Source organism: Camelina sativa, chromosome 14, assembly GCF_030686135.1.
Source record: "Camelina sativa cultivar CO46 ecotype springtype chromosome 14, ASM3068613v1".
Taxonomy (NCBI): domain Eukaryota; kingdom Viridiplantae; phylum Streptophyta; class Magnoliopsida; order Brassicales; family Brassicaceae; genus Camelina; species Camelina sativa.
The window spans coordinates 1,359,307-1,384,024 of NC_141893.1; the positions used below are offsets into that span (position 1 = coordinate 1,359,307).

At 39.8% G+C, this 24,718-nt stretch overlaps 6 protein-coding genes across 13 annotated transcripts; 3 read left to right on the forward strand and 3 right to left on the reverse strand.

The window, feature by feature from the left end:
- Window positions 1–3: 3 nt before the first annotated feature.
- Window positions 4–3,694, forward strand: LOC104738912 (BRCA1-associated RING domain protein 1-like). 2 transcript variants are annotated; one of them, XM_010459124.3, is made up of 13 exons: window positions 4–234; window positions 348–401; window positions 486–556; window positions 654–1,006; window positions 1,078–1,284; window positions 1,489–1,764; window positions 1,859–1,959; window positions 2,085–2,271; window positions 2,358–2,455; window positions 2,557–2,647; window positions 2,756–2,921; window positions 3,011–3,129; window positions 3,212–3,694. In XM_010459124.3, exons 1-13 carry the CDS (start codon window positions 152–154, stop codon window positions 3,557–3,559), a joined length of 2,154 nt encoding a protein of 717 aa, XP_010457426.2. In that variant the 5' UTR covers window positions 4–151; the 3' UTR covers window positions 3,560–3,694. The 2 variants fall into 2 exon arrangements, with proteins under 2 accessions (XP_010457426.2, XP_010457425.2); XM_010459123.3 differs by having other exon boundaries at window positions 66–234; window positions 1,486–1,764.
- A 316-nt stretch (window positions 3,695–4,010) lies between these two features.
- Window positions 4,011–6,384, forward strand: LOC104738916 (uncharacterized). Of its 2 annotated transcripts, none has more exons than XM_087483978.1 (5): window positions 4,011–4,337; window positions 4,491–4,594; window positions 4,694–5,711; window positions 5,805–5,902; window positions 6,075–6,384. In XM_087483978.1, the coding sequence occupies exons 1-4, from the start codon at window positions 4,251–4,253 to the stop codon at window positions 5,874–5,876; spliced, it is 1,281 nt and encodes a 426-aa protein (XP_087340104.1). In that variant the 5' UTR covers window positions 4,011–4,250; the 3' UTR covers window positions 5,877–5,902; window positions 6,075–6,384. The 2 variants fall into 2 exon arrangements, with proteins under 2 accessions (XP_087340104.1, XP_087340105.1); XM_087483979.1 differs by having other exon boundaries at window positions 5,805–5,878.
- LOC104738914 (acid phosphatase 1) lies at window positions 5,961–7,679 on the reverse strand. The gene is made up of 3 exons (XM_010459125.3): window positions 7,084–7,679; window positions 6,613–6,822; window positions 5,961–6,248 (listed from the first exon to the last, which is right to left on the reverse strand). Exons 1-3 carry the CDS (start codon window positions 7,509–7,511, stop codon window positions 6,071–6,073), a joined length of 816 nt encoding a protein of 271 aa, XP_010457427.2. The 5' UTR covers window positions 7,512–7,679; the 3' UTR covers window positions 5,961–6,070.
- A 1,585-nt stretch (window positions 7,680–9,264) lies between these two features.
- Window positions 9,265–13,155, reverse strand: LOC104761596 (putative inactive histone-lysine N-methyltransferase SUVR1). 3 transcript variants are annotated; one of them, XM_087483983.1, is made up of 11 exons: window positions 12,941–13,155; window positions 12,420–12,556; window positions 12,272–12,313; window positions 12,030–12,182; window positions 11,684–11,957; window positions 10,602–11,581; window positions 10,243–10,496; window positions 10,090–10,156; window positions 9,951–10,001; window positions 9,726–9,822; window positions 9,265–9,607 (listed from the first exon to the last, which is right to left on the reverse strand). In XM_087483983.1, the coding sequence occupies exons 4-11, from the start codon at window positions 12,153–12,155 to the stop codon at window positions 9,579–9,581; spliced, it is 1,878 nt and encodes a 625-aa protein (XP_087340109.1). In that variant the 5' UTR covers window positions 12,156–12,182; window positions 12,272–12,313; window positions 12,420–12,556; window positions 12,941–13,155; the 3' UTR covers window positions 9,265–9,578. The 3 variants fall into 3 exon arrangements, with proteins under 3 accessions (XP_087340109.1, XP_087340110.1, XP_087340107.1); XM_087483984.1 differs by having other exon boundaries at window positions 9,721–9,822; XM_087483981.1 differs by lacking the exon at window positions 9,265–9,607 and having other exon boundaries at window positions 9,652–9,822; window positions 12,941–13,146.
- A 5,411-nt stretch (window positions 13,156–18,566) lies between these two features.
- LOC104738917 (mitochondrial import receptor subunit TOM9-1) lies at window positions 18,567–19,104 on the reverse strand. Its single transcript, XM_010459131.2, has one exon. It carries the CDS (start codon window positions 19,102–19,104, stop codon window positions 18,811–18,813), a length of 294 nt encoding a protein of 97 aa, XP_010457433.2. The 3' UTR covers window positions 18,567–18,810.
- LOC104738919 (pre-mRNA-processing factor 39-1) lies at window positions 18,707–24,425 on the forward strand. Of its 4 annotated transcripts, none has more exons than XM_010459134.3 (13): window positions 18,707–19,471; window positions 19,745–19,989; window positions 20,126–20,235; window positions 20,496–20,725; window positions 21,282–21,449; window positions 21,568–21,955; window positions 22,419–22,562; window positions 22,694–22,846; window positions 22,932–23,048; window positions 23,166–23,396; window positions 23,486–23,791; window positions 23,880–23,981; window positions 24,085–24,425. In XM_010459134.3, the coding sequence occupies exons 2-13, from the start codon at window positions 19,752–19,754 to the stop codon at window positions 24,190–24,192; spliced, it is 2,295 nt and encodes a 764-aa protein (XP_010457436.2). In that variant the 5' UTR covers window positions 18,707–19,471; window positions 19,745–19,751; the 3' UTR covers window positions 24,193–24,425. The 4 variants fall into 4 exon arrangements, with proteins under 4 accessions (XP_010457436.2, XP_087340106.1, XP_010457437.2 ...); XM_010459135.3 differs by having other exon boundaries at window positions 19,270–19,471; window positions 19,732–19,989; XM_010459136.3 differs by lacking the exons at window positions 18,707–19,471; window positions 19,745–19,989; window positions 20,126–20,235 and adding an exon at window positions 21,041–21,142 and having other exon boundaries at window positions 20,585–20,725.
- Window positions 24,426–24,718: the final 293 nt, after the last annotated feature.

Here is a 24,718-nt window from a genome sequence, read left to right on the forward strand (position 1 = left end):
AAATCCCCGCCAATTGATATCAATCGTACACGTGTCCCAATGCTCTCAAAGTAAATACCAATCGCACGGAGACGAAACGAGGAAGCGTCTCTCTTCTCTTCGGCATCAAACTAATAGCTTCTTGTCACTTAGATCTGGTTTCGGTACTCTAATGGCGGATTTTACCAACATGCTGATGAATCCATGGGTTCTCCATCTCCAGAAGCTCGAGCTCGAGCTCAAGTGCCCTCTATGGTTCGTTTCGCCCCCATCTTTCTTTTGTTCACTTAATTATATTTTTAGTTCGATTAGTGATTAGTATCATGGTGTTATTGGATTCGTAACGATGACATCTTATGTGTCTGTAGCTTGAAATTGCTTAATCGACCGGTGTTGCTTCCTTGTGACCACGTTTTCTGCGAGTAAGATTGTCTACTTCCCTCTGTTATACTCTTTACATATTTGTTTTCCGTTAGTTTCTGATATCTCTGGAATCGATTTGACAGTTTATGTGTACACAAATCTTCGAAAGTTGAATCAAGCTGTGCTGTATGCAAATCTAAATATCCCAGAAAGGGTTAGTCCTATTCAATGTGTTCATATGATTCAATGTGTTTTTGTCTCTCTTTGAATATTTGTGTTAAGACAACTGTGTAAATTACTTTCACGTGCAGCTCAGAGGAACCTTCATTTCATGGAAAGTGTTATAAGCATATACAAAAGCTTGAATGCAGCTGTTAGTGTTCATCTCACACAATTACAGATTCCCAATGATTGCAACTACAAGAGCGATGCACTGAACAATTCCAACAGCCCAAAAGACGGTGGATCTGAAGATTCTGAGATGACTGACAAGGATGCAAGCAAGCTCAATCATGGTGGTGATTTCTCTAGTCATGATGGTTCTCCTCTTCCAACCTCAGAAGATAGTAGTCCAAGACCTAAGCATCAGGATTGGACTGCGGAGAAGTTGCGGGATCATCTCCCATTATATGAGTTCGAATCAGAGAACGACGCTGGCAATCATGTAAGAGCAAATATAATTGATCATTTTTGATGCATCTGGCTTAATGATCCTTTTTTTTTACCTTGCTGCAGACACCTGAAAGTCATAAAGGACAAGCTGCAAAAAGTCCGAGTGGCATCACTGCTTCTGAGCAGCCTGGCAATGCTGCAAGGAAGCGGATTTGTGGTATCCATGAAAGCAAATTGAATCCTATGACTCAGGATGGGACTTTGCTGCGGTTGATGGAGAGCCTCCGGTCAGATGATCCCACTGATTATGTTAAAGTACAGAAACATCAGGTGCATTCTCGTCTTGCTTCATAAGCTGACCATTTTTGATTCATCAGTTCAGTTCATGAATTATGATGCATTCTTAATCATAGATTGACATATTAAATTATGGTGTACTTCAGTTTTGAATATCCTCCAATCTGGTTTTTATTGGTCCTCCTGTCCATGAGGTCAAACAACTTAAAATCTGTATTGATCTTTTGTCTCCAGCAGTTACCCGAACGTCATACAGAACAAGATACAAAAAGGAAACGTGACATCACCGCTTATGAAGCAATGGAGAATCATCTGAAAGTCCCCAGGAGGGAGAAGAACCTGATGCAAAAAGCTGTTGACATTGACTGCAATGATAACTGCTCTGCAAACTCTGATGATCAGCAAATTGGAAAAACCTCAAAGGCATCAGATTTTAAACCACTTGTAGTTTCGGATCAATCGTCATCCAACATAACCATATGTGGGTTCTGCCAATCCGCTAGGGTATCTGAGGTAAAACTGAAGCTTTCTTTTGCTTATCCTCGGTTAAAAACTGAGCTTTGTATTTCTGAAGTATTACTCAATTGGCTGGATCAATATTTGTTAGGCCACTGGAGAAATGCTGCATTACTCCAAGGGAAAACCAGTGGTTGGAGATGACATCTTCCGGTCCAATGTTATCCATGTCCATAGTGCATGTATCGAATGGTATACACATGATAACTTACAATTTCTCATCTTTGATCCTGCAAGTCCATGTGCATATAATTTGGCTAGGGTGTTAAACCCTTATGCATAATGAAGTTACTAAAAGCAGTTGAATAAATGTTCAGGGCACCGCAAGTTTATTATGAAGGTGACACAGTGAAGAACCTGAAACCAGAACTGGCAAGGGGAATGAAAATCAAGTGCACTAAATGTAGTCTGAAAGGGGCTGCCTTAGGCTGCTATGTCAAGTCTTGTCGGCGGAGCTATCATGTTCCATGTGCGAGGGAGATGTCCAGATGCCGTTGGGATTATGTATGTTCTGCCACATTCTTATTTGCACATAAGAATTACTTACCAAAGTTCCAATTGTAATGTGAGATTGTTTTCTTGGTTTACAGGAGGACTTTCTTCTTCTTTGTCCGGCTCATTCTTCTGTCAAATTCCCAAACGAGAAGTCTGGACATCGCGTATCAAGAGCTGAACCCTTGCCAAAAACGTATAAATCATTTTCAGCGTACAATGTTAAAACTTACGGTATGACATTATTATTCTTTCTTATAATAGCAACTAATAAATCTCATTACCTTTCTCCCTCAGGACTCCTGCTGAGCTATGTTCTTTGGAAAGAACACCAGCTATTACAAAAGACCTTGTTCTCTGTGGATCAGCACTCTCTAAGAGTGATAAGGTTAGTAGAAAGATTCTCTTCTTATAAGAAACAAGAAACTCTGTTTGTGAATTTACCACTTTTGGTAGACAAAAAGACTAATTTTATCATTGCATTGCTATTCCCCAGAATCTAATGGAAAGTTTAGCCGTTAAATTCAATGCAACCATATCAAGGTACTGGAACCCAAATGTTACACATGTGATTGCTTCAACAGACGAAAAAGGAGCTTGCACAAGAACTTTGAAGGTTCTTATGGGTATTCTGAATGGAAAATGGATTATCAATGCAGATTGTAAGTTAGTTTGCTCAATCAAGATTTCTTTACTTTTTACCATTTAGAATTCTTCATCGTCACCCTTATCAACCGCGGATTGTTTCTAGGGATGAAAGCAAGCCTTGAAGCTTCTCAACCTGTTGATGAAGAACCATTTGAGATTCATATTGATAGTCAAGGATGTCAAGATGGACCGAAATCTGCAAGACTCGGAGCAGCAAATAATGTAAGTATTAAAAACAAACCAAAACAAAATTTGAAAGTGCTGTGTTTGGATATCTCACTCTTTTGCTTTCTTTGTCGAGCAGAAACCAAAGCTCTTTGATGGCTTGAAGTTCTATTTCTTTGGAGATTTCTACCAAGGATACAAAGAAGACCTTCAGAATCTAGTCAAAGTTGCTGGAGGTACAGTCTTGAACACAGAGGACGAGCTAGGTGCAGAAAGCAGCAACAGTGCCGATGACCAAAGATCACCGATTGTGGTGTACAACATTGATCCTCCAATTGGATGTGCCTTAGGGGAAGAAGTCACGATTATTTGGCAAAGAGCTAATGACGCGGAGGCTTTAGCTAGTCAAACTGGATCTCGCCTCGTTGGTCATACATGGCTTTTGGAGTCCATCGCTGGTTACAAGTTACACCCTATTATTAGCTAACTTAAGAGTCAATACACATACACAGACATGTTTCTAGTTTCACTATATATGTTGTAATCTTGTGTTCTAAATTTTTGTAAGATTACAAAACAGATTCGTCTTTGTAGACAAATAAATTGAATTTTTTCTTGAGCAGCTTTGACAGCAAACAAAAGAGACTACTGAGTCTGAGTTAGGTTTATAAAATCTAATAAAACGCAAACGGCAAAATTAACAAGAAGAATCTCGAAAACTGTAACTTATAAAAATTTGGAAAAACTTACCGATTAATGACAAATTAATTAATGTTTATAGGGATTAATGAAAAATAAATTGTAACGATAAAGTGTTTCCTAAAATTAATGGTGCGCAACGGACCAATTAAGAAAAAGCTTTGATAGGTGTCATTGGTGGGTCAAAATTGTAACGGTCACTTACTTTATCCTCCCAAATCACACACTATTAATTAAGAAAAAAAAAAAGAAAAAAAAAATGCTAAATAAACCCTAAATTCCCAATTCCCAAAGTTGAACAACACTTTTTTTTTCCCCCGCTCTCTCTTCTCAGTGATCGTCCCCACCAAACACCACACCCCCCCCCCCCCCCGCTCCTCCTCAATTTCGATGTCGACCTATTTTAATGCTTGATCGAACACACGAATGCATTATTACTCTTCATCTCTCCCTAGACCTTGAAAATCTCGGGGATTATTATGGGTTGTTTTTGGGGTTGCTTCGGTGGCCGGAAGAATCGCCGGCGTCAGAGACGCAGGGAAGAATCCGATCAAGCTAGAGAAAACGTAAGTTTCCTGAGAATCCCTCGCATTTTTCAGTCGTTTGTGATGAATTTGCTTCAGTAACGCTAGATTCCAGATAGATCATCTCCGTGTTTATTCGATTTTAACTTCCATTGATTTTGCTTGACCCGAAGAACTTCTTTGTTAATGCATTAGAAACTCTCTGTGGAATCTGCGAAATCTGATCATGTGAATGTTAGATTCCCCACGGTTGACGAAATCCCGAAAGCTTCTGTGATTCCTATCAGTACTGAGATTTGGTGAGTGTGATTGATTGATTTTGTTGCGTACCTTTTGCCTCTAGATTCAAGGTTTTGTGAGCTTTGTTCTAAAGCTAATAATATATGCTGATTTTACAGTGACGAGGCTGAAGTGAAACGCAGTCCAAGCCCGACTAGGAAGAGAGTCACATTTGACTCTAAAGTCAAAACCTATGAACACATTGTGGTTGAAGTTAACCTCTCGGAAGAGAACACAGAAGAAGTCAAATCTGAAGAGAGGCCATTGGAGTCTACCAAGACTGATAAGTCTTCTTCTTCTGAGATCGTTGACGTTGTTGCCTCAAACTCCTCAGATTCGTATCCTTCAAACCACAGATACAAGAACTGCAGAGAAAGCGATGACGACTTAGAGGAGGATGAGTTAGATTGCAGTGAAAGCGATTTCGATGAAGATGAAGAATATTACAGTGATGTTGGATTTAGTGATGATAACTTGCATAACCCGATCAAAGAAGTTTATACTGAAGAGACTGAGGAGATTGAGGCAAAACTGAGAAGTTCTGTTGAAAGTGTTAAAAAAGGAAACCACTATGATCCCCAAGGAGTACTTAACCCGGTTGAGAATCTCACTCAGTGGAAATCCGCTAAATCCAAAGGGAGAACAATGCAGAAACAGTCTCAAAAGGAGAACTCTAACTTCATCTCAGGTCAACAAGAAAAAAGGGACTCCTCTTCTTTAGGCACAGACCCGCAGAATGATAATATAACACTCAGCTTCAAACCCAAGAAACTGAGAAACGAAGACGTGGCCATTGATGCTAGCCTTTCAACATGGCTCTCAACATCTGAGACAGGTAGTGACTGCAACAGCGTCTATATGTATACCTCTACACCCGAGAAACACAAGTCTAGCTACTCATCAAAACCGGTTAGAATCAACCATGATGATAGACCTGTACTATGCGCATTGACACTGGAGGATATCAAACAGTTCTCGGCTTCATCTACGCCCAGGAAATCACCGAGCAAGAGCCCTGATGAGACACCTATTATAGGCACAGTTGGTGGTTACTGGGGTAATCACTCAAAGACAATTGATTGCGGCTCTGAAACTGCATTCAAGGGGATACCGAACACCACCAGCAAGTACAGAGAGGTAAGAATGAAGTACAATAGACATATCACTTTCAAAACCAACTGAGTGTAAGAATCTATTTTTCTAGAGAATGACAATTTTGTGGAAGTGCAGGATAAAAGTGTGAGTTGGCATTCAACACCATTTGAGGCAAGACTGGAGAAAGCTTTGAACAGAGATAAATAATGGTGCAGCACTCATTTTAACACTTGGTACTGTAAAATCATTGGTTGATCGTGTCTGATATGATTTGAACATATAACCATACTATTTGTTTGTTTGTTTGGTACTGGTCAATAAACCTTTGTTTTTTAAGTCTCTTGATGTAAAATGACAGGAAGAAGGGAAAAAACAAGAATCATAGTTTTCTTTTGTTTTGATCAGGCGACATAATAGATTGAGTTAGGGAGCTTGAAGGTTCTCTTGGGAAGAGGACAACCTGCGAAACTGCTCCATTGGTCTCCCATCACTCCCCAGACTCTGTAACCAAGACTCGTTAGCCATGTCCTCTTCTCTGACTTGTACTGTTTTACTTCCTTTTGCTCATCTTCTAGCCCCCTGCATTGTTCAGTTTTCTTGTTAGAGTAAACCAGAATAACTAGAGGGGTGTATAAAAATTGTTTTGTGCTCACTTGAAGTGAAATGAAAACTACTCAGGTATTTAAGTAATGGAGAAACTTGGCTTTTCACTCAATTTGGTTTTGAATTGGTTTAACGAATATATGAACCAAATCGATATTATCTCAACTTAGATTGGACAAACTTGACATTTTGGTTTGGAGACTATAGTAACCAAATTAGAGTTTGGTTTACAATATCAGTTTTGGCGTTTGTGGTGGATGTGAAGCTAATCAAGGTTTCAATGGTTATTACCGGTTTAGAGAATGCATAAACTGAAATTCGATATCCGGTTTAGTTGTACCTGAGCATTAGGTTGGACCATCCATAGTAACCGGCTTGGATGAGGTTGTCGACGGTGGCGGATCTGAGATATTCTTTCCGGGAAGAGATCAAGAAGATCTTAATGCCTCTTTCTCTGATCTCGTGGTAAAGTTTCTTCATGTGTGGAACTGATGGTGCGTTGCTCTTCCTTATCCAGTCCTCAAATTTCGTCGAGTTCAACTTCTCTCCTCTGTTTTCCAATCCATTATCATGAGAAGAAAAAAAGGATTAATCCATGTGTTTAATCCAAAACTAAACTGAACCGAAAATTAAATTTTAATCTCTCTAATCAGAGATCCGGTCGGTTCAGTCCGATCCAAAGTGCATTTACAAATTACAATTACAGTAAGTCAATAATGTTCTGCTAGGGTTTTTTTTTACTATACTTCATAAGTAAAAAGTAAGACACACGTCAATTCAAATCGGTTAAGGTAGAGAGAATATAACTTACCCGAAGAAGCCATTTTTCTTGTGGTAAGGTATGGTAGAGAGAAGCGTGTCGTCGATGTCAAAGATCCAAGCGTCCATACCATCACACTTAGTCTTGCTACAACACATGCTCCCGAAATGAAGAATGACCTCATCAACGGCTCTCGCCACGTCATCCTTGTACTGCGATGAAGTCATGTAATCTTCAACGTGCGATACACACTCTTGAGGCACCACATCGAAGTTTCTGATGTTGTTAACTTCCACGTTGATCCTCCAGCTTTCACAGTACCCTTTCAAGTTCGTCTTGATCCCTGAAGAAACGACAACGTTCTGGCTTGACGACGAACCTAGTCCTTTGAGTTGGTTCAAGATGTTCCAGTCACCAGCTGAGACGACTCCGACCAAGAGTGAGGCTAGTGATAAGGAAAGAAACATGGATCGGTCCATGTTTGAAGGGAAAAAAGAGTTTTTGGATCTTGAGATAGTTGATCACGAGTGTGTACAATAGAGAAGAAGAGTAGTATAAGTAGAAGAGTCAAAGTGGACCTAGCTATATAATAAAGGAAAATAATTAATTTCCAAATCTAAACCCATGTTTGTTTCATTATATAAATCACTTTTTAATATTTTGGTTGTAGTTATATATTTTAGGGTTTCGTTTTATATCGTTGTCACGATAATACGATATGATCGAACTTTACTAGTTTTTTTTTTTTTTTTTTTTTGTCGTCTTAACTTTACTAGTTTTTATTGGGGACAAAATTATGAAAGTTTAGCTTAATATGCGGGGAGAAAAAGAGAGAGAAAGATGGGGATAATGAAAGATAATCGCTAAGAAGTATGATTGTATGAGCAATTGATCTCCTCCATTAGTGGCGATATAATTGTCAAAAAAACATTACAAAATGTATCTAGATGTATAAACATAATCTATTTGACATACATAGTGCAAGTATATGTTATCGGAAATTATTATTTGAGGAAAACAAAATTGAAATTTAAGCGAGATGGATGATAGTGTGGAATAGTTGTATATATTAATAATTGATGCAATCAAAATCAAACAACTGTATACAGTACTACGTACTTTTCTAACAGTTGAAATCAAACGATGCAATCAAGAATAATTTGTTCAAATTAGGCATTGTTTTATACTCTTTTATCGACACCAAAATATATAAATTATTTATTATCTTTTTACATCGAATCACAAAAATAAGATTCATTCTTTCCAACGCAAATAGTAACACACGATCGAGTCTCACCATTTTACATAAGCTAAATGACACACAAAAGTTGTTTATTTTTCTTTAAAAAAAAAGAATAGTTTGGCCAAATGAAATCGAAAGGACAAGAGACATATAGATCTCGAGGAAGTGGTCAGGTTATGGTGACAAAATTTATTGGGAGAGTTGGAATGGAAGCACATGGAATTGTATTTTAATAAATAAAATCGGTGAATAAATTGAAATATTGGTTTGCTAGCAACGATAGATGGAGACAAATCTTAAGTCATAGTTATTTAATACATAAAGATACATACATGCATACAGAAGTTGCAAACCATGTTCCTCCTGAACTACTCAAACTTGTTTCCACTTGCTACTTTAACTTACATATAATCTCCAACTCTAAAACCCCCTTTTTTTTGTGTGTGTAGATCAATATGGTAGTCTTACTTGAATGATACAGTGAAATATACACATTACGACATGTGAACTATTTATTTTCTTCTCCAACATCGATCTAATAATGTAGTTCCACTATAAATCGTTACGAGTCGGTGGTTGACATTAGAAACACGCACCGTTGGACTATAATTAAATGCTTATTATTTTCAACTGCCAATTCAGCTACAGAATGAAATACGCGTGATACATTTTAGGATAAATACGCGTGATACATTTTAGGATACCATTTTTGTAAAAGCTTTTCTTTCTTGAACATACAGTTATTACAGAAGAAGTACGTAGACTGGTCAAAAAGAGAAACACCGATCTAACACTTTGAAAAAAGATGACATGAATTGTTTATAGTTTCCTAACTAATTAGATCGTTTATGACATCTGATTAATTTCATCTATAAAACAAATTAAATATAGTGAGAAAGTTGTTTAACGGCGGCAATCTGAGCTGTCATCACTTGTTTCAGATGAACAAAACCATGTGCGGGAAACACGATACAATCACTATACTTCAATTTTCATAATTTGTTGACTAATAGTAAAAAAACTACAATGTACAAACTTGTCTATGCATTGGTCCGTAACTATTTCCAAAACAGTACGTTATATGGACTGTTTAAGAGAGATTTAGAGTTAAAGATTAGCCAAACTTCTAATTAAATGGAAGTCACAAGACCTCAAGTTATGCAGAGTTTGATCTCACAATAAGTACCTTAGCTTTTGTTCAACCTACAAAATCAACTGACCGGGACCGGTTTGTTCACTAAGAGAGAGTCCCATTCACCAAAATACATTAGGTCTTATGTCATTTTTCTTCTTCATTATCCTCTCAGGCTCTGTTCATTATCTGCTTGGTCTCTGAAACAAAACAAAAGTCAACAACATTCTGTGAGATACAGAATTGATATTACTCAGTCCCATGTAAAAGAACCAACAAACTCTAGTAGAATCTTCTGAGTTCTGATGATCACTTTACTCTTTGATCGCTTCATGTTCCTGCAGAATCTGCTACCACACAGACATTCAAAGGGTTTCATCAGAGAGTCATCATCGTCAAAGTCAATGCCATAATCCTGAAAATGTGACGTCCATAATTCACATCAGATCACAGTAAATCCTGAAAATAACAATCTTTTTCATGGGTATAGAAACTTCTCAGCATAAGATAATCATGGATCGTGAAATTCTACACAGTACACACCCATGTGAGTTCCTCCATTGCCTCGATGTCTCTTGTTGTGAAAAATGCAAGCTGGAGAAGACTACAGTTATAGAATTTCCACAAAACAGAAGAAACATATGAGAAAAGGTTTATAAATGAGACCAGCACTGAATCATACATGATAATAATGCTGATCTGGAGTCTCAACGTAAACTGGGATCTCGATCAAGTTTGCATCAAGACATCTGCACACATGAAAGAACAGAAAGAAACATCAGTTTAATATAAAGAAAAGGCCAACTGTGTTCTGTGTATTACCGCGAGCCGTTACCTGTGGTTAAGGAACCTTGCGATATTTCCATAACACGTCCCATCAAGACACAGAGCTTTGTCATCCTCTAACCATTCTTCAGAACCCCAATGTGCATCCAATATCACAGGAAAACTGAGTTTATCCTCGAAGCTACGCTGGTATAGCTCTGGGATTGTCAATATCTCTCCAATGTACTCACAAATAAATGCCCCTTTAGGCAATTTCTCCAATGTCCTAAGGCCCCAACCTTTCCCATTTGGTGTGAAAAACACCTGACATGAAAAAAAAGTGATTGATCAAAAGTGGAAACTAGTTGGTTTCTATATCAAGATGAACGTAAAACACGAAAAAGAGTTTGTTAAGGTAACTGTTTTTACCTGTAATTTGTTGTGTATTCCTCTTTGTACCACTCGGTTACCACATCTTTTAGTGCAGCCACATTTGATCCAACACTCTTTAATTGCTTTCCTCTTCAAATGCCCTTTACAAGGTTCCAAAATCTCTGTTTTTTTAGCTCTCTCCAATGGACACTCTTTACAGAACATAACCACCTGCTTCCTTTGATCACGCGCCTCAGAGATCCGAGCTTCCAAGAAATCCTCTTTAATTACGCCGTCTGCTGTGTACGCAAACCCGTTATCAACAGCAATTGCACAGTTGCAAGGCATTGCTGAAGCCAAGCAATCTTCGATACAAGAAGAGGAACAGCTTTGCTCATCAGAGAAACTTGAGAGTGAGAATTTCACTGGAGCATCTTGAAACACAAAGTTCTGAGGCATGTAACGGAAATGTGAAGGAGTCTCATCGTTGATCTCATTCACCCATGGAATCTCAACGTTTTCTTCACCAACGGTAATGTCCTTTACATTGTTAATTGCTCTCCAGCCATCTGAAGAGATCTCACATTCAGGAACAACTACCAACCCCATCGAAATGCAAGCTGCAGCGCTTTCATCACCCACCTTACTCACGGTTTCTGTTTCAAGTGACTGGTTGGTTGAATTGTTTACCATGTCTACGTAACAGCTACACAAGTCCTTCATGAACCCAAGGACTGAAAACTCGGGGTGAACAATTTTGTATGACTTGAGGCACTTCTCTTCCATTGCTCTGCGAAAATCCTCCATAGAAGGCAAACACAAATTCGTTGTTTCTCCAGTTGCAGGCGAGAAAGTTAGACAAATCTTCGCCTCACCAGATGTCGAAGAAGCTAATTCAACCGAAGCAGCAGTAGCTGAAGGAGGAACATCCTTGGTAGTAGTAATCCTGAGAATCTCTTCAGTTTCTCTATCCCGTTCTTCCACATGAGTATTTGATTTCTCCATCTCAAGCATGGGAGCTGAGCAGTTCCCTGTATCTGAATAATGTAAAGACGTGTCAAAAGGAATCATAACAAGAGACAGATCAGGTTAAAATGCAAAGGCTTTAACATCTCATCACAACCACATAAAAGCTATACCTAAAATCAGAGGCTTATGATCGGTATTGGGCTCATCCTCATCGTTGAGAATAATAAGTGCACCGTCCTCAGAGTCCTTTTCATCTTGTGTAGGAACAGCTGGCAATGGAAGTATTGATGGTACTTCTTCGGGATCCATTGACATGCGACTGCTGAAGCTAGGACTTGCATTATTATACACAGTCATTGACAATCCTCTTTCACCACTTCTGCGTATGTACCTCTTTAAAGGTGGTAGTTCATCATCATCTTCATCTTCCTCTTCAGGCTGAATCTGTTAAAACCAAATAAACACATGTTTATATAATAATACTAAGAAACCCGAGACACAGATGAAGAAACCTACCTTGGAAGCATCTTTGTTTGGCTTCTGTGATATGGCACTGCATATGCTAAGGCTTGTGTTGTTGTCACAACCTCTTCCTCGCTTTGGGCGCAATCTCTTTTTCAAAGGAATTTCCTCTTCATCCATTTCGTCTTCTTCCTCATTCACCAAAGGCTGAGACAAAACAAACAAGAACATCAAAACCTTGAGACAAAAAAAGAAACACCCGGAAAATGTCATCAAATCATGACAAGTGAGCTTACTTTAATCTCCCTTTTCTCTTGCTTCTTCTTCGTTTCAGTGGCCTACAACACGACATATTATGAAAGAGAATTGACTTAGTCACTCAGTTCGAATATGAAAAATTCAAATAAAGGAAACTCAAAAGTGATTAAACCAGAGAAAACAAACCTGCGGATCTTCCTCCTCGAAGATTGCATCAATGAGGACCTTATAGTCTTCAGCTTCTATGAAATCCCACTTCTTGTCATAAGCCTCTAGAAGGTTCTTGAGGACCAATTTTACTTTCGCCTCTTGTAGAAAATTCTCTGCAACAACAAGGCCGAATTAAACACTGAACTCACAAAACTTCAGGAAAAAAACAGAGAAAAGTAACAAAAACGAAAACTTTCATCTTCCTCTCCCCGGGTGAAGGAGGGAGAAACCAGAGATGAGTAAAGAGGGTTAGATGAGTAACGAAACTAATGTGACTCTTAAAGCCACCAAAGTACAGATACTTTCTTAGTTTTTACCCACCAAAAAGATTGGAACTTTTTTTTTGTTTCCAGAGGGAAACCGAACAGACCACAACGGTAACACATAAATGTAGGAAAACCCTAAAACGTCGAGCAAGCAAGGGTCTCGAAATTATTTATGGTGGAAACGAAATAGAATTGAAGCGATTGCAGAAAAGAAAACTAAGAAGAACTTACCAGCAAAAAGAACAAACTCTGAAACTGGTTTTAGGGTTGAATTTGGCGTAAGAGAACTGAATTTTCGAACTTGCAGAGAAGAAGTGAAGACAGATGCCGGAGAATTTAGTGACGAGAGAGGAGAGACTGTAGTAAATGCAAATCCACAGGGATCAAAGTCTCACTCTTTGTAGAGAATACGATTTGAAAACTTAAAAGAGTAAGACAGAGGAGACTCTCACTGTGGAAGAGACTGTGGATTACTAAAAGGCAACTTTTACCATTCTGACAATGCTTTTAGGACCAAAACGCACCGTTTCAAGTTGTCAAATGCAAAAACGCCATAATGACAATACAGAGCGAGGGAAAGAGAAAAGGTTAATAAATGGAAGTATGATTTTACAGAGATATGGGCCAGCACAATATATATACACTAGTTCTCTCTTTTAACCTTCGGATTAACCAGATAACTACAGACTATCCCTTAATGTAATTGCATAAACAATTTGTTCTATGATTGAAGATTAACCAGAGTCTTCTTCTTATAAACTCTCTCTAATGTATCATTATATCTTTTTAATTTTCTCTCACAATGTAGTAGAGTTCCGGTTTAGTATGATTCTCGTTTTGTTCTAAGTACAATTCTCTCCTTTGTCTTTTGGTTTTAAGTAAATAGGGAGATACCCTTCTGCTACCATTCTGGAATTAGCGAGCCTGTAATGATCAAATGCTCTTTTAGACTTAGATGCGAGAACTGTATCTTATTCATTAGTTCTAATCAGCTTTAAATAGCCTTACATATAACAGAAAGATGAAAAACGTGGAGACTCTGCTCCTACAACTACGGAACTGGAAAGTGGAAGAAGTGCAACAAACTTGACCGTAACAATCGGTCTTTGACTGTGACTGAGCACGTCTAATTATTCAAAAACACAAACGCTTAGACTACTTCAAACAGAAACTCGCGCCAACAAACCCTCCCTAAACTAAGCTCAGTGAAACTTAGCTTAGCTTATCCGTGACTGAACAGACTCCAAGCTTGCTCCTCAACCTTTCGAATGTCTCCTGGTTCAACGGCTTGGTAAAGATGTCTGCAACCTGCTCTTGTGATCCGCAATGCACCAAATGTATCACACCATCCTTAACTAAGTCTCGTAGAAAGTGAAACCTTACTCCAATGTGTTTACACCTTCCATGAAAAACAGGGTTTTTCGAGAGCTTGATTGTTGATGTGTTATCGCACATAATTGCAGTGCTCTCCTCGGCTTCATGACCCAATTCTCCCAAGATTCTCTTGAACCATATAACTTGACTGGCACACACGGATGCTGCAACATACTCCGCCTCTGTAGTAGAAAGAGTTACTATCGGCTGCTTCTTGGACAACCATGCCACTGCTGCATTATCCATCAAAAAAACATACCCAGAGGTGCTCTTTCTACTGTCGATATCACCCGCAAAGTCACTATCAGTGTAAACTGATAACTCTCCTGCTTCTCCTCCTTTGTACCAAATCCCAAAATTCACAGTACCTCTCACATACCTCAAGACCCTCTTAGCTCCTTGTAAATGCAGAGTCGTAGGTTCTGACATGTAGCGACTTAGCAAGCTCACTGCAAACTGCAGGTCTGGTCTCGTTGTGGTGAGATACATCAGACTTCCGATGATCTGCTTGTAGAGAATTTCATCAACTCGTTCACCAGCTTTATCCATGTCAAACTTGCTTCCTGGCACTATTGGACTGCGTACAGCTCTGCTATTCTCCATTTCAAAGCGTCTTAGAACTTCCAAAGCATACTTAGCTTGTGAGATGTGAATCCCTTGTGGAGTTTGCAACACCTCAATTCCCAAGAAGTATCTCATCTTCCCAAGATCAGACATGTCGAACTCTTCCTCCATAGATAACTTAAACTCCTCCATCATGGCTTTATTATCACCAGTATAAATTAAGTCATCGACATAAACACTAACAATCAGAATGTTACCGTGTTTGTTGATCTTGCAGAACAGAGTTTCTTCATTTGGAGACTTCTCGAATCCCTCCTTTGAGAAGTATTCTTCAACTCGGCTAAACCAGGCTCTAGGTGCTTGTTTTAACCCATACAAGGCCTTGTGAAGCTTGTAAACCTTGTCCTCTTCACCTTCTACTTCATATCCTTTTGGCTGCTGCACATAGACCTCTTCTTCCAGAACACCATGTAAGAAGGCTGATTTTACATCTAACTGAAAAATTTCCCAACCTCTCTGAGCAGCTGTGGAGATGATGGTTCTGATAGTGTCCATTCTAGCAACCGGAGCATACACCTCTGTGTAATCAATGCCGTGTTCCTGAGAATAGCCCTTTGCCACTAAACGTGCCTTGTACTTGCTCACTTCTCCCTGCTCGTTTAGTTTGGTTTTGTACAGCCATTTTACTCCAATACTCTTCGCACCTTTTGGTAGTTGTGAGAGCTCCCACGTCTTGTTCTTCTCAATGGAGTCTATCTCTGCATTCATAACTTCTCTCCATTTCTGACTTTTCTCTGCTTCTTCAAAGGTTGTCGGGTCAGTTGAATTCACCACGACCATGTTTATCAGCTCCTCATCTTCGACTTCGTCTCCCGTGACATAATCATCGAGATAACGTGGTGGTCTGGATACACGTCCCTCCCTAGTTTGGACAGGTTGATCGTTTTGAACTTCTTCCGGATCTGCAGCAGACTCTTGTGTTGCATTCTCTGACCCCTCTTCGTCATTTTCATCACCATTTTCTTCCCATATCATGTCGTCATCATTCCAGGTTAGCTCTGCATCGATGTGGTTGTTATCTCCTTCCCAGTTCCAGTGTTTTGACTCCTCAAACACTACATCTCTGCTGACAACGACCTTCTTTGTGTTTGGAACATACAGTCAATATCCTTTTCATTCCTCTGAGACACCAAGTAGGATGCAGGCGATGCTCTTATCATCTAGTTTACCTCGTTTCTCATCAGAAACGTGCATGTGAGATACGCATCCCCACACACGGAAATGTTCTACACTCGGTTTCACACCACTCCAAGCTTCTTGTGGCGTTACACCCTTTACAGCATGAGTGGGACATCTGTTTAGGACATAGAAGGTCCAATTCACTGCTTCAGCCCAGAGGATTTTTGGTACCTTGCGAGACGTCATCATGGGCCTGACCATGTTCATTACTGTCCGGTTCTTTCTCTCTGCAACGCCGTTTTGCTGTGGGGTGTAAGCGGTTGTGAGTTGCCTTCTGATTCCTTCCTTCTTGCAGTAATCGGTGAACTCGTGTGATGTGTATTCCCCTCCCCGGTCAGTTCTTAAGCATTTGATGCTCCTACCGGTTTCAGTCTCCACTTTTTGTTTAAATACTTTGAACTGACCGAATGCTTCAGATTTCTCCTTCAAGAAGTACACCCATGCCTTCCTGCTGTAGTCATCTATGAAACACAAGAGATATCTCTTTCCACTAGATGACATCGGGCTTATTGGACCACATATGTCTGAGTGTATCAACTCCAACACTCCTTTAGCTCTCCACGTGCTTGTCTTTGGGATAGGGTTTCTTGACTGTTTTCCCACCAGACAATCTGAACAGGTGAATGTTTGCATCTCAAAACTTGGTAAACCACATACCATGTTGTTGCTCTACAGTGTCTTCATTCCGTGATGGCTTAGGTGTCCATAACGCTCATGCCACAGCTTCCCCATCTCCTCTGATGTGGCTTGTAGGCAGTGTTGTTGGTTTGCTCCATCGCCTTGGTCGAGGACCATGAACATTCTGTTTCTGCTCATCTTGCTCTCTGCTATTAAGCCTCTTTCATCATGATAGATTTTGCATTCTCCCCTCCGTATGATGATGGTCAGAACCTTCTCTTGAAGTTGACCGAGGCTTAGTAGATTGTTTCTAAGTTCTGGTACATAGTACACATCACTTATAGTATATAGAGCATCATCCAGAATCAGCTTGACACTTCCCTTCCCAACTACCTCCATGCGTTTGTCATTCCCCAGCTTGACATAATGCTTGAAGTTTTCATTTATCGATGAAAACAGGCTTTGATCTCCACTCATGTGATTTGAGCAACCAGAGTCAAGGAACCATGCTCTCTTTCTCAGGTCTCCTTCCTTCACCGTGTGTGTCATGAGAAGCTTTTCTGCATCTTGCAACTTAACTTGAGATGCTTCTTCAATGTAAGCCATCAGCAACATCTCCTCTTTCTCCTCAAAGTTGGCATAGTTAGCTTCTTCATTCCACCTGGGACATTCATGTTTGAAATGTCCGAGCTTGTGACACTTGTAGCATTCGATAATGCTTTTATCTAGAGGCATTCTGCCCCTGCCGCGTCCTCTGCCTCTTCCTCTGGTCGCCGTTCCTCTTCCATATGTCACCTTCAATGCTTGGGTGTCATCTTGATCTGATCTTTTGAATTTCTGCTCATGGACCACCAACGAGCTTTGTAGTTCATCTAACGTAATGGTCTCAATGTCCTTAGACTCTTCTATGGACACGACCATGTACATGAACTTTTCACTGAGAGTGCGAAGGACCTTCTCCACCACCTTTGATTCAGGTAAGTCTTCTCCATTGCTTCTCATCTGATTGGTGATTGCAAGAACACGCTTGAAGTACTCTTTCCACCTTTTCCGACTCCATCATCTCCAATATCTCAAAGTCTCTTCTCAGTTTCTGCAGTAGAGACTTCTTCACTCGTTCGTTTCCTCCGAACTTCTTCTTCATGGACTCCCAAATGATTTTGGAGGACCTCCTGTCCCGTATCTGCTCAATTGTTACCCTATCAATGGTTTGAAACAGGTAATGCTTGACTTTGTGATCATTTGTTTTAGCATTGTCCAACTGCTCCCTTTGCTCTCGAGTTAGCACAGTCGTGCCTACCGGTTCCTCGAACCCGATCTCGATCGAGCTCCACAATCCTTTCGCTCTGAGGAAATTCTCCATGACTTCACTCCAATGATCCCAGTGCCCGTCGAATTGTGGCAGCTTCATCTTGTCGTCACTCATCTTGTTTCTCTCTGTGTTTTCTCTCTCTAGAAACTGCGGTTTCTTTTAGGTTCTCAAAAGTCCAACAGAGCTCTGATACCAATTTGTAATGATCAAATGCTCTTTTAGACTTAGATGCGAGAACTGTATCTTATTCATTAGTTCTAATCAGCTTTAAATAGCCTTACATATAACAGAAAGATGAAAAACGTGGAGACTCTGCTCCTACAACTACGGAACTGGAAAGTGGAAGAAGTGCAACAAACTTGACCGTAACAATCGGTCTTTGACTGTGACTGAGCACGTCTAATTATTCAAAAACACAAATGCTTAGACTACTTCAAACAGAAACTCGCGCCAACAGAGCCAGCTAAAACATTTTTCCAACTCAAAAACCCTTTGTAGAGTCCGAGACTACCACATTCACATTGAACAAGAGATGGATACACTGAATGCACATTGAACAAACATCAAGGGAGTGATGATTGTTGTAGTAATCAGATCTGAGTGGCAAGTATATGTCCATGAGAACGAGTATATCAACAGATCCGCAGGAAAAGCTTTGGTCTTGCCAAATAAATTCCTCAAATTTGATATCTTTTTGGCAGCTATTGAGTTTAACAATCCTCCATTAACATCACTTATTGCACAAATATATAAGAAAAGCTCCCTTTTTTTTTTTTTTTTAATATAGTGCTCAAGCCAATATATTGCCAAACAAATTCTAAGAACGATGAAAACATTCTTGAAAAATAGCGAATTCACTAAGAAGAAGCCCATAGAAGTAAACCTACGCTGTCTCTAATCGAATAGCACAAGAAAAATAAAATAAAAAAGCATCTAACATACCAAAATTGAAATAATGATACGATCGACGAATTAGGGTTTCTCAAGATACTTCTTAGTACATCGGCATCCCACCAGCCGGTGGTGGAGTTCCGAGAAGGCTGGTCTGCTGAAACTCCATCTCGTTTAGTAGCTGCTCTCGATCCATCTCTATGACCAAAGGCACGACGAGGATCAGAAGCGTCGTACCGGCGATCCACGCCGCCTTCCCGGTGCTCTTTAAAAGCTTCTTCGACACGTAAACGGCGTCGCACGCGGCGCTTCTTCCTTGAGACACGATGCTCGAGTTTGCAATCTTCGCCAAGATGCTCGAATCTCCACCGCCGACTCCGATTCTCTTAGGCGCCATTGCTTTTGGAATTCGAGAGAGATCGAAAAAGTACAGAGGAGCGAGGGTTTTACTCAATAATTAATGGGCGGTTTACTTAGCCCATTAAGTAATCTAAAGGCCCATTTTTTATGATTAACGGCCCAGTTTGAGTTCAACTGATCGTACAATGCGCCGACCAAAAACACGATACGCGTCGCCCTTCGGTTTTAGTATACTCGTCGTCTCTCTAACCCTATACCCCTCCTCCTCTCTTCCTTTAAACGAAACAAACCCAAAATCAAAAAAAAGAAGCTGAGAGCTCTTTTCCATTGAAGCCACTACCGAAGACAGGAATCGACTAGTTGGGAAGACTTCTAGAAGCGAGCAATCTTCTTCAGTTCACGAGGTTAATAATTATATCCTTGTCTCGTTTTACGAATTTGGGAATAATTAAACCTAGGGTTTCTCTCATTAGCTCGGTCTGATTTTGTTTTGATTATGATAAGATCTTAGCTTGTCATGTTAGAAAACTCCTTACCCTTGCTTCCGGATTGTAAATTCATAGGTAGATATAGTAAATTTTGCTTTCGAGTTTGTGGTTCCGGCTTGTTGTATACTACAGTATTCTATGTATTTTTCACTGATTACATACTTATGTGAACTTAGTTTTATGTTCTAGAAACGTTATGGGAGACAGCGAGACCATGGTTGCTGAAGGATATACTTCTGCTTCATATGGAGATTATAATGCTTCTGCTGCGGCTGTAGAATCCACTGGGCAAGAGACTGCACCAAATGTTGATCCGTCACACTCGGTCACTAATGATGCTTTGGTCAATGGAACTGCCCATGAAGGTGGCCTTACTGCGCCAGCTGAGAATGGAGTTGTAACAGCTCCAGCAGCGGAACTTGGAGAGAATCCTGGTAATTTCTTCTTCTTTCTATAGCTTGTATATATATATATATATGTGCATGTTTATATTCTTTCTCACTAATGACGCCATTACAACTTGAACAGATTCTTAACTTTGATGATTTAATTCTTTCGCTGTTGTTACAGGCTCTGCTCTCTCACCAGAAGAGGAGCGCTTATGGAATATCGTAAAGGCTAATTCCTTAGAGTTCAATGCTTGGACTGCCCTGATTGATGAGACGGAGAGGATAGCTCAGGTATGTGTGGATTTTCATTTTCTCTTTCTCTATGTACTCTGCTCTCTGACCTCTGAAATTTTCTGTGGCGTCGGCTCCAAAATGTCTCTCATCTGTATCATGTTTTCATAACTTGTTTGCTACTTGAATCTTATTTGTAATGAAAGAGTATTCCCCTTATAGTTGTACGCCATAAGTCGCTGTCATCTTTCTATATCTTTTGCTAGGTTTTTGTCATCTGGTACTTCATTCATTTGTTTTTCTTGCTGCCCTAATTACAGGACAATATAGCAAAAATCCGGAAGGTGTATGATGCTTTCCTAGCTGAATTCCCTTTGTGTTATGGCTATTGGAAAAAGTATGCGGATCATGAGGCTCGAGTGGGGGCAATGGACAAGGTCGTGGAGGTTTATGAAAGAGCAGTGCAGGGAGTGACATATTCTGTGGACATCTGGTTGCATTATTGCACTTTTGCCATCAACACATACGGAGATCCAGACACAATCAGAAGGTAATGAATGCTTATGCCTTATTCTTCTAATTGTATGTGTATTAACAACTTGGTTGATGTTTCAATTACATAGACAAAATGATTTTTACCATCTAACCCTTTTCTTAGATTGCTACAGCAAGTCCTCTCATTTAAGGCGGAAAGATCTGATGGAATTATTTTTAAAATACTTCTTTTCTTCTATGCAATACAGTAGCTTTCAGCTTCCTTCCATACCTATCTGAAACTGCTCCGTTTTTTAGTGCTCTCTTCTTCTCTGGTTTAAAACTTTTGAAGTTAAAATATACCTGTTTTATTTGTCACCCCCCTCTGAAGTGCATCCATATGCAAAATGCTGCTGGGAAGATGTCAACTAGTTTTGGGCTTAGGTAGCCCCTGACTGCTCGATTTTGGCCATGGTATGCTTTTACCAGGAAGGTAAATGCAGTGTTTGGCAGTATCATGCATTCAAAGAGTGAATCCATTTCTCCATAGAAGTTGTGTTTGTCTTTATTGATTGGATATGTCTGTGTCTTTCATCTCATATGACATTCCTTTAACTATAATGCTGCTGCAGGCTTTTTGAACGAGCTTTGGTTTACGTTGGGACTGATTTCCTTTCCTCTCCGTTGTGGGACAAATACATCGAGTACGAGTACATGCAGCAGGACTGGAGCCGAGTTGCCATGATTTACACCAGAATATTGGAGAATCCAATTCAAAATATTGATAGATATTTCAGCAGGTAATTTTGGTGACTTAATTAATCATTTTCGTCTGTGCTGAACTGGATAGTTTTTTATGTTGCCTCTTCTTTCTCGTATTTTTTGTTTTTGTTTTGATAATCGGTTGTCTTGCTATAGCTTTAAGGAACTAGCTGAGACACGGCCTCTGTCGGAACTAAGGAGTGCTGAGGAATCTGCTGCAGCTGCTGCTTGTGTTGATGCTTCTGAGAGTGCACCATCTGAGTCTGGTGGAAAGGCAGATGAAGGTCAATCTCAGGCTGATGGTTCCACCGAACAATCCCCTAAACTGGAAAGTGCTGGTTCAGTTGATCCTGAGGAGTTGAAGAAATACGTTGGCATCAGAGAAGCCATATATACAAAAGCCAAAGAGTTTGAATCCAAAATCATTGGTTTTGAAATGGCTATAAGGAGGCCCTATTTCCATGTGCGGCCTCTCAATGTCGCTGAGCTGGAGAATTGGCACAATTATCTGAATTTCATAGAAAAGGATGGAGACTTCAATAAGGTACTGGGGTGCATAACTCTCTTATGTGAACGTAAAAAGTGTTTTGTAGATTAAGTTGTACCTCAGTAATATTATTGACCTACAGTCAAGTAGTATCTGGTGCATCATATGCTTGATTGGGTTTCCATTGGATCAAACAAGTTTTAAATGGGAATTAACTGAGACCAAAGCATGGGGCTCAATTTGGTAACTTTTAAGGCTAAGTACTTCAAACTCTCAATTTGTCAATGGATATTATAGGTACACGAGTTATCTTTGTTGTTAAAGTTCTAATGTTATTAATGCAGGTGTCTTCCTAACAATCTGTCTGTCAGGCAAGGAGGGTCCCTCTGTATGTGAGGGCCCCTCTGTTGGACTTGTAGAGTATTTCTTGTGGTTTTCTCCTATGTGCTTTCTATGATTACATGTTTTTTTTGCTAGTGATTATCATTTGTGTTTTACATTTGAGTGCCTAATCCAACAGGTCGTCAAGCTGTATGAAAGATGTGTGGTTGCCTGTGCAAATTACCCAGAATACTGGATCCGATATGTATTAAACATGAAAGAAAATGGAAGTACCGACCTTGCCGACAATGCCCTTGCTCGAGCAACTCAAGTCTTTGTCAAGGTACGAAATTTGTTTCTCCAAACCTTTTTGGATAGTCAAATTTCATGATTTACGATTAACTTTGTTGAATAACTTAGAAGTAGTCAGTGTTGACCTTCGTAGTTATTTATCTGCTTTCTTTTCTTTGATAGAAACAACCAGAGATTCACCTTTTGGCTGCTCGACTGAAAGAGCAGAATGGGGATATAGCTGGTGCGAGAGCTGTATACCAGTTAATGCACTCTGAAATTTCTCCTGGACTTCTTGAAGCAGTAATCGAACATGCGAACATGGAACGCCGACTAGTAAGCTTTCATGGAGATTAAAGAACTAGCATAGATTATTTATCACTGTTTGTTTCCCTTACGTGTCTCCTAATCTTATCTGTAGGGTAATCTGGATGATGCTTTCACTTTGTATGAGCAAGTAATTGCTGCTGAAAAGGGGAAAGAACATTCCCCAATACTGCCACTTCTGTATGCTCAGTATTCAAGGTTTTCATACTTGGTACGTCACATGTTCTTGACTACTAAGACGTTATAAAACTGATTTTTGAACTCGTTATGTTTTCTTGACGGAGTATAATGGTGTTTGGCTTCTTACTTTTCTCAATACTACTTGCAGGTTGCCGGGGATGCTGAGAAAGCTAGGAGGATTGTAGTCGAAGCACTTGACCATTTACAACCGTCAAAACCTCTCATGGAATCACTGATTCATTTAGAATCGATCCTGCCACCACCAAGAAAGATTGATTACCTTGAGCCGCTTGTCGAAAAATTTATCAAGCCAGATGCTGATACCCAGAACACTGCGAGTTCCACTGAGAGGGAAGAGCTACTGTTAATATATATAGAGGTAACGGACAAGAAATACGACAATCCTTATATGAACATCCTGTATCTATGTTATTGGTTTAAAGACCCAGATGTTAATGGCTTTTGCAGTTCTTGGGTCTTTTTGGAGATGCGAAGTGCACTAATAAAGCAAAAGATCTGCATGCAAAACTTTTTTTATCTCATCGGAGCACATCAGAGCTGAAAAAGCGCAGCGCAGATGATTTTCTCTCGTCAGATAGGACGAAAATGGCGAAAACTTACAATGGCACTCCACCTGCCCAGCCAGTAGCCAATGCATATCCAAATTCTCAGACTCAATGGTCTGGTGGTTATGCGGCGCAGCCTCAGACTTGGCCACCAACACAAGCAGCTCCTGCTCAACCGCAACAATGGAACCCTGCTTACGGTCAACAGGTAAATACCAAAGATAGATACCAAACCCATTTCTGTTCTTGCATGTATGCTTTTACTCTTATAATAGTGTTTTGAATATACTCTGTAGGCTGCTTATGGTGCATATGGGGGATATCCCGCCGGCTACACGGCTCCACCAGCACCAACACCTGTGCCACAGGCTGCTGCTTATGGTGCATATCCTGCTCAGGTAACCAAAATAGTTCTTCAATAACCAAAATTGCAGGGATCAGCCACGAGTTGTTTAGATTGGATCAACTAACTGGATCTTTACTTTGTTAAAACTTTTGCAGACATACCCGACACAGAGCTATGCTCCTCCAGCAGCACCAGTGGCTTTGCCGGTGCAGCAACCTGCTGCTGCTGCTGCTCCGCAAGCTTACTACAACACGTACTACTGAGACCCTGTTCACTGTTGGTGGTTGATTTTGTAGCGAGATTGATAAACCATTTGCTTCTACCTACTCAAGCTTAGTGTCGAATATGTATCCTTTCTCGATCAGTGACAAGGAGATTTACTTTTCTTCAGTTGCGTGATCCGTAAAGGTTGTCGGATGTTCGTCGGTTATTAGACAGATTGTAACCAGAGAATTAGAATTGATGAGCCGGTTAGTGCGGTTAAAAATTATCTCAAGTTAATCTTGCATGAGGGAACGAACATATTATAAGAAATCTACAAAACAGATGCGTTATTAGTTTCACCATATTTATCCGTTTATAGAATGGGAGGAAGCTCGTCCGTTTATCTCAAGAAAAAAGTGAGATTATTTTTCTATAAACTTCAATAAAAGAAATTCACATATATATTTCCGAAATTGATCAAAATTTTGAAAGTAGTATTGCGGAATGGACCAAAAATTTAGAATTTATGGGTAAATAAAACACACTATTACAACTTATGGGGTATATTTGGATATATTGAAGAAA

Excerpts from the sequence above, each read along its gene's own strand:
- LOC104738916 (XM_087483978.1), top strand. The coding sequence starts at position 4,251 with ATGGGTTGTTTTTGGGGTTGCTTCGGTGGCCGGAAGAATCGCCGGCGT. Across the intron at positions 4,338-4,490 it reads CCGATCAAGCTAGAGAAAAC|AAACTCTCTGTGGAATCTGC; the intron begins GTAAGTTTCCTG and ends TTAATGCATTAG. Across the intron at positions 4,595-4,693 it reads CCTATCAGTACTGAGATTTG|TGACGAGGCTGAAGTGAAAC; the intron begins GTGAGTGTGATT and ends CTGATTTTACAG.
- LOC104738912 (XM_010459123.3), top strand. The coding sequence starts at position 152 with ATGGCGGATTTTACCAACATGCTGATGAATCCATGGGTTCTCCATCTC. Across the intron at positions 402-485 it reads TGTGACCACGTTTTCTGCGA|TTTATGTGTACACAAATCTT; the intron begins GTAAGATTGTCT and ends TCGATTTGACAG. Across the intron at positions 1,007-1,077 it reads AGAACGACGCTGGCAATCAT|ACACCTGAAAGTCATAAAGG; the intron begins GTAAGAGCAAAT and ends ACCTTGCTGCAG.
- LOC104738914 (XM_010459125.3), bottom strand. The coding sequence starts at position 7,511 with ATGGACCGATCCATGTTTCTTTCCTTATCACTAGCCTCACTCTTGGTC. Across the intron at positions 6,823-7,083 it reads AAGAAAAATGGCTTCTTCGG|AGGAGAGAAGTTGAACTCGA; the intron begins GTAAGTTATATT and ends ATTGGAAAACAG. Across the intron at positions 6,249-6,612 it reads TGGTCCAACCTAATGCTCAG|GGGGCTAGAAGATGAGCAAA; the intron begins GTACAACTAAAC and ends TGAACAATGCAG.
- LOC104738917 (XM_010459131.2), bottom strand. The coding sequence starts at position 19,104 with ATGGCGCCTAAGAGAATCGGAGTCGGCGGTGGAGATTCGAGCATCTTG.
- LOC104761596 (XM_087483981.1), bottom strand. The coding sequence starts at position 12,155 with ATGGATGAAGAGGAAATTCCTTTGAAAAAGAGATTGCGCCCAAAGCGA. Across the intron at positions 11,958-12,029 it reads CAAACAAAGATGCTTCCAAG|ATTCAGCCTGAAGAGGAAGA; the intron begins GTAGGTTTCTTC and ends TGGTTTTAACAG. Across the intron at positions 10,002-10,089 it reads CAGATCAGCATTATTATCAT|CTTGCATTTTTCACAACAAG; the intron begins GTATGATTCAGT and ends AGTCTTCTCCAG.
- LOC104738919 (XM_010459134.3), top strand. The coding sequence starts at position 19,752 with ATGGGAGACAGCGAGACCATGGTTGCTGAAGGATATACTTCTGCTTCA. Across the intron at positions 20,236-20,495 it reads AGACGGAGAGGATAGCTCAG|GACAATATAGCAAAAATCCG; the intron begins GTATGTGTGGAT and ends CCCTAATTACAG. Across the intron at positions 21,450-21,567 it reads ATTGATAGATATTTCAGCAG|CTTTAAGGAACTAGCTGAGA; the intron begins GTAATTTTGGTG and ends GTCTTGCTATAG.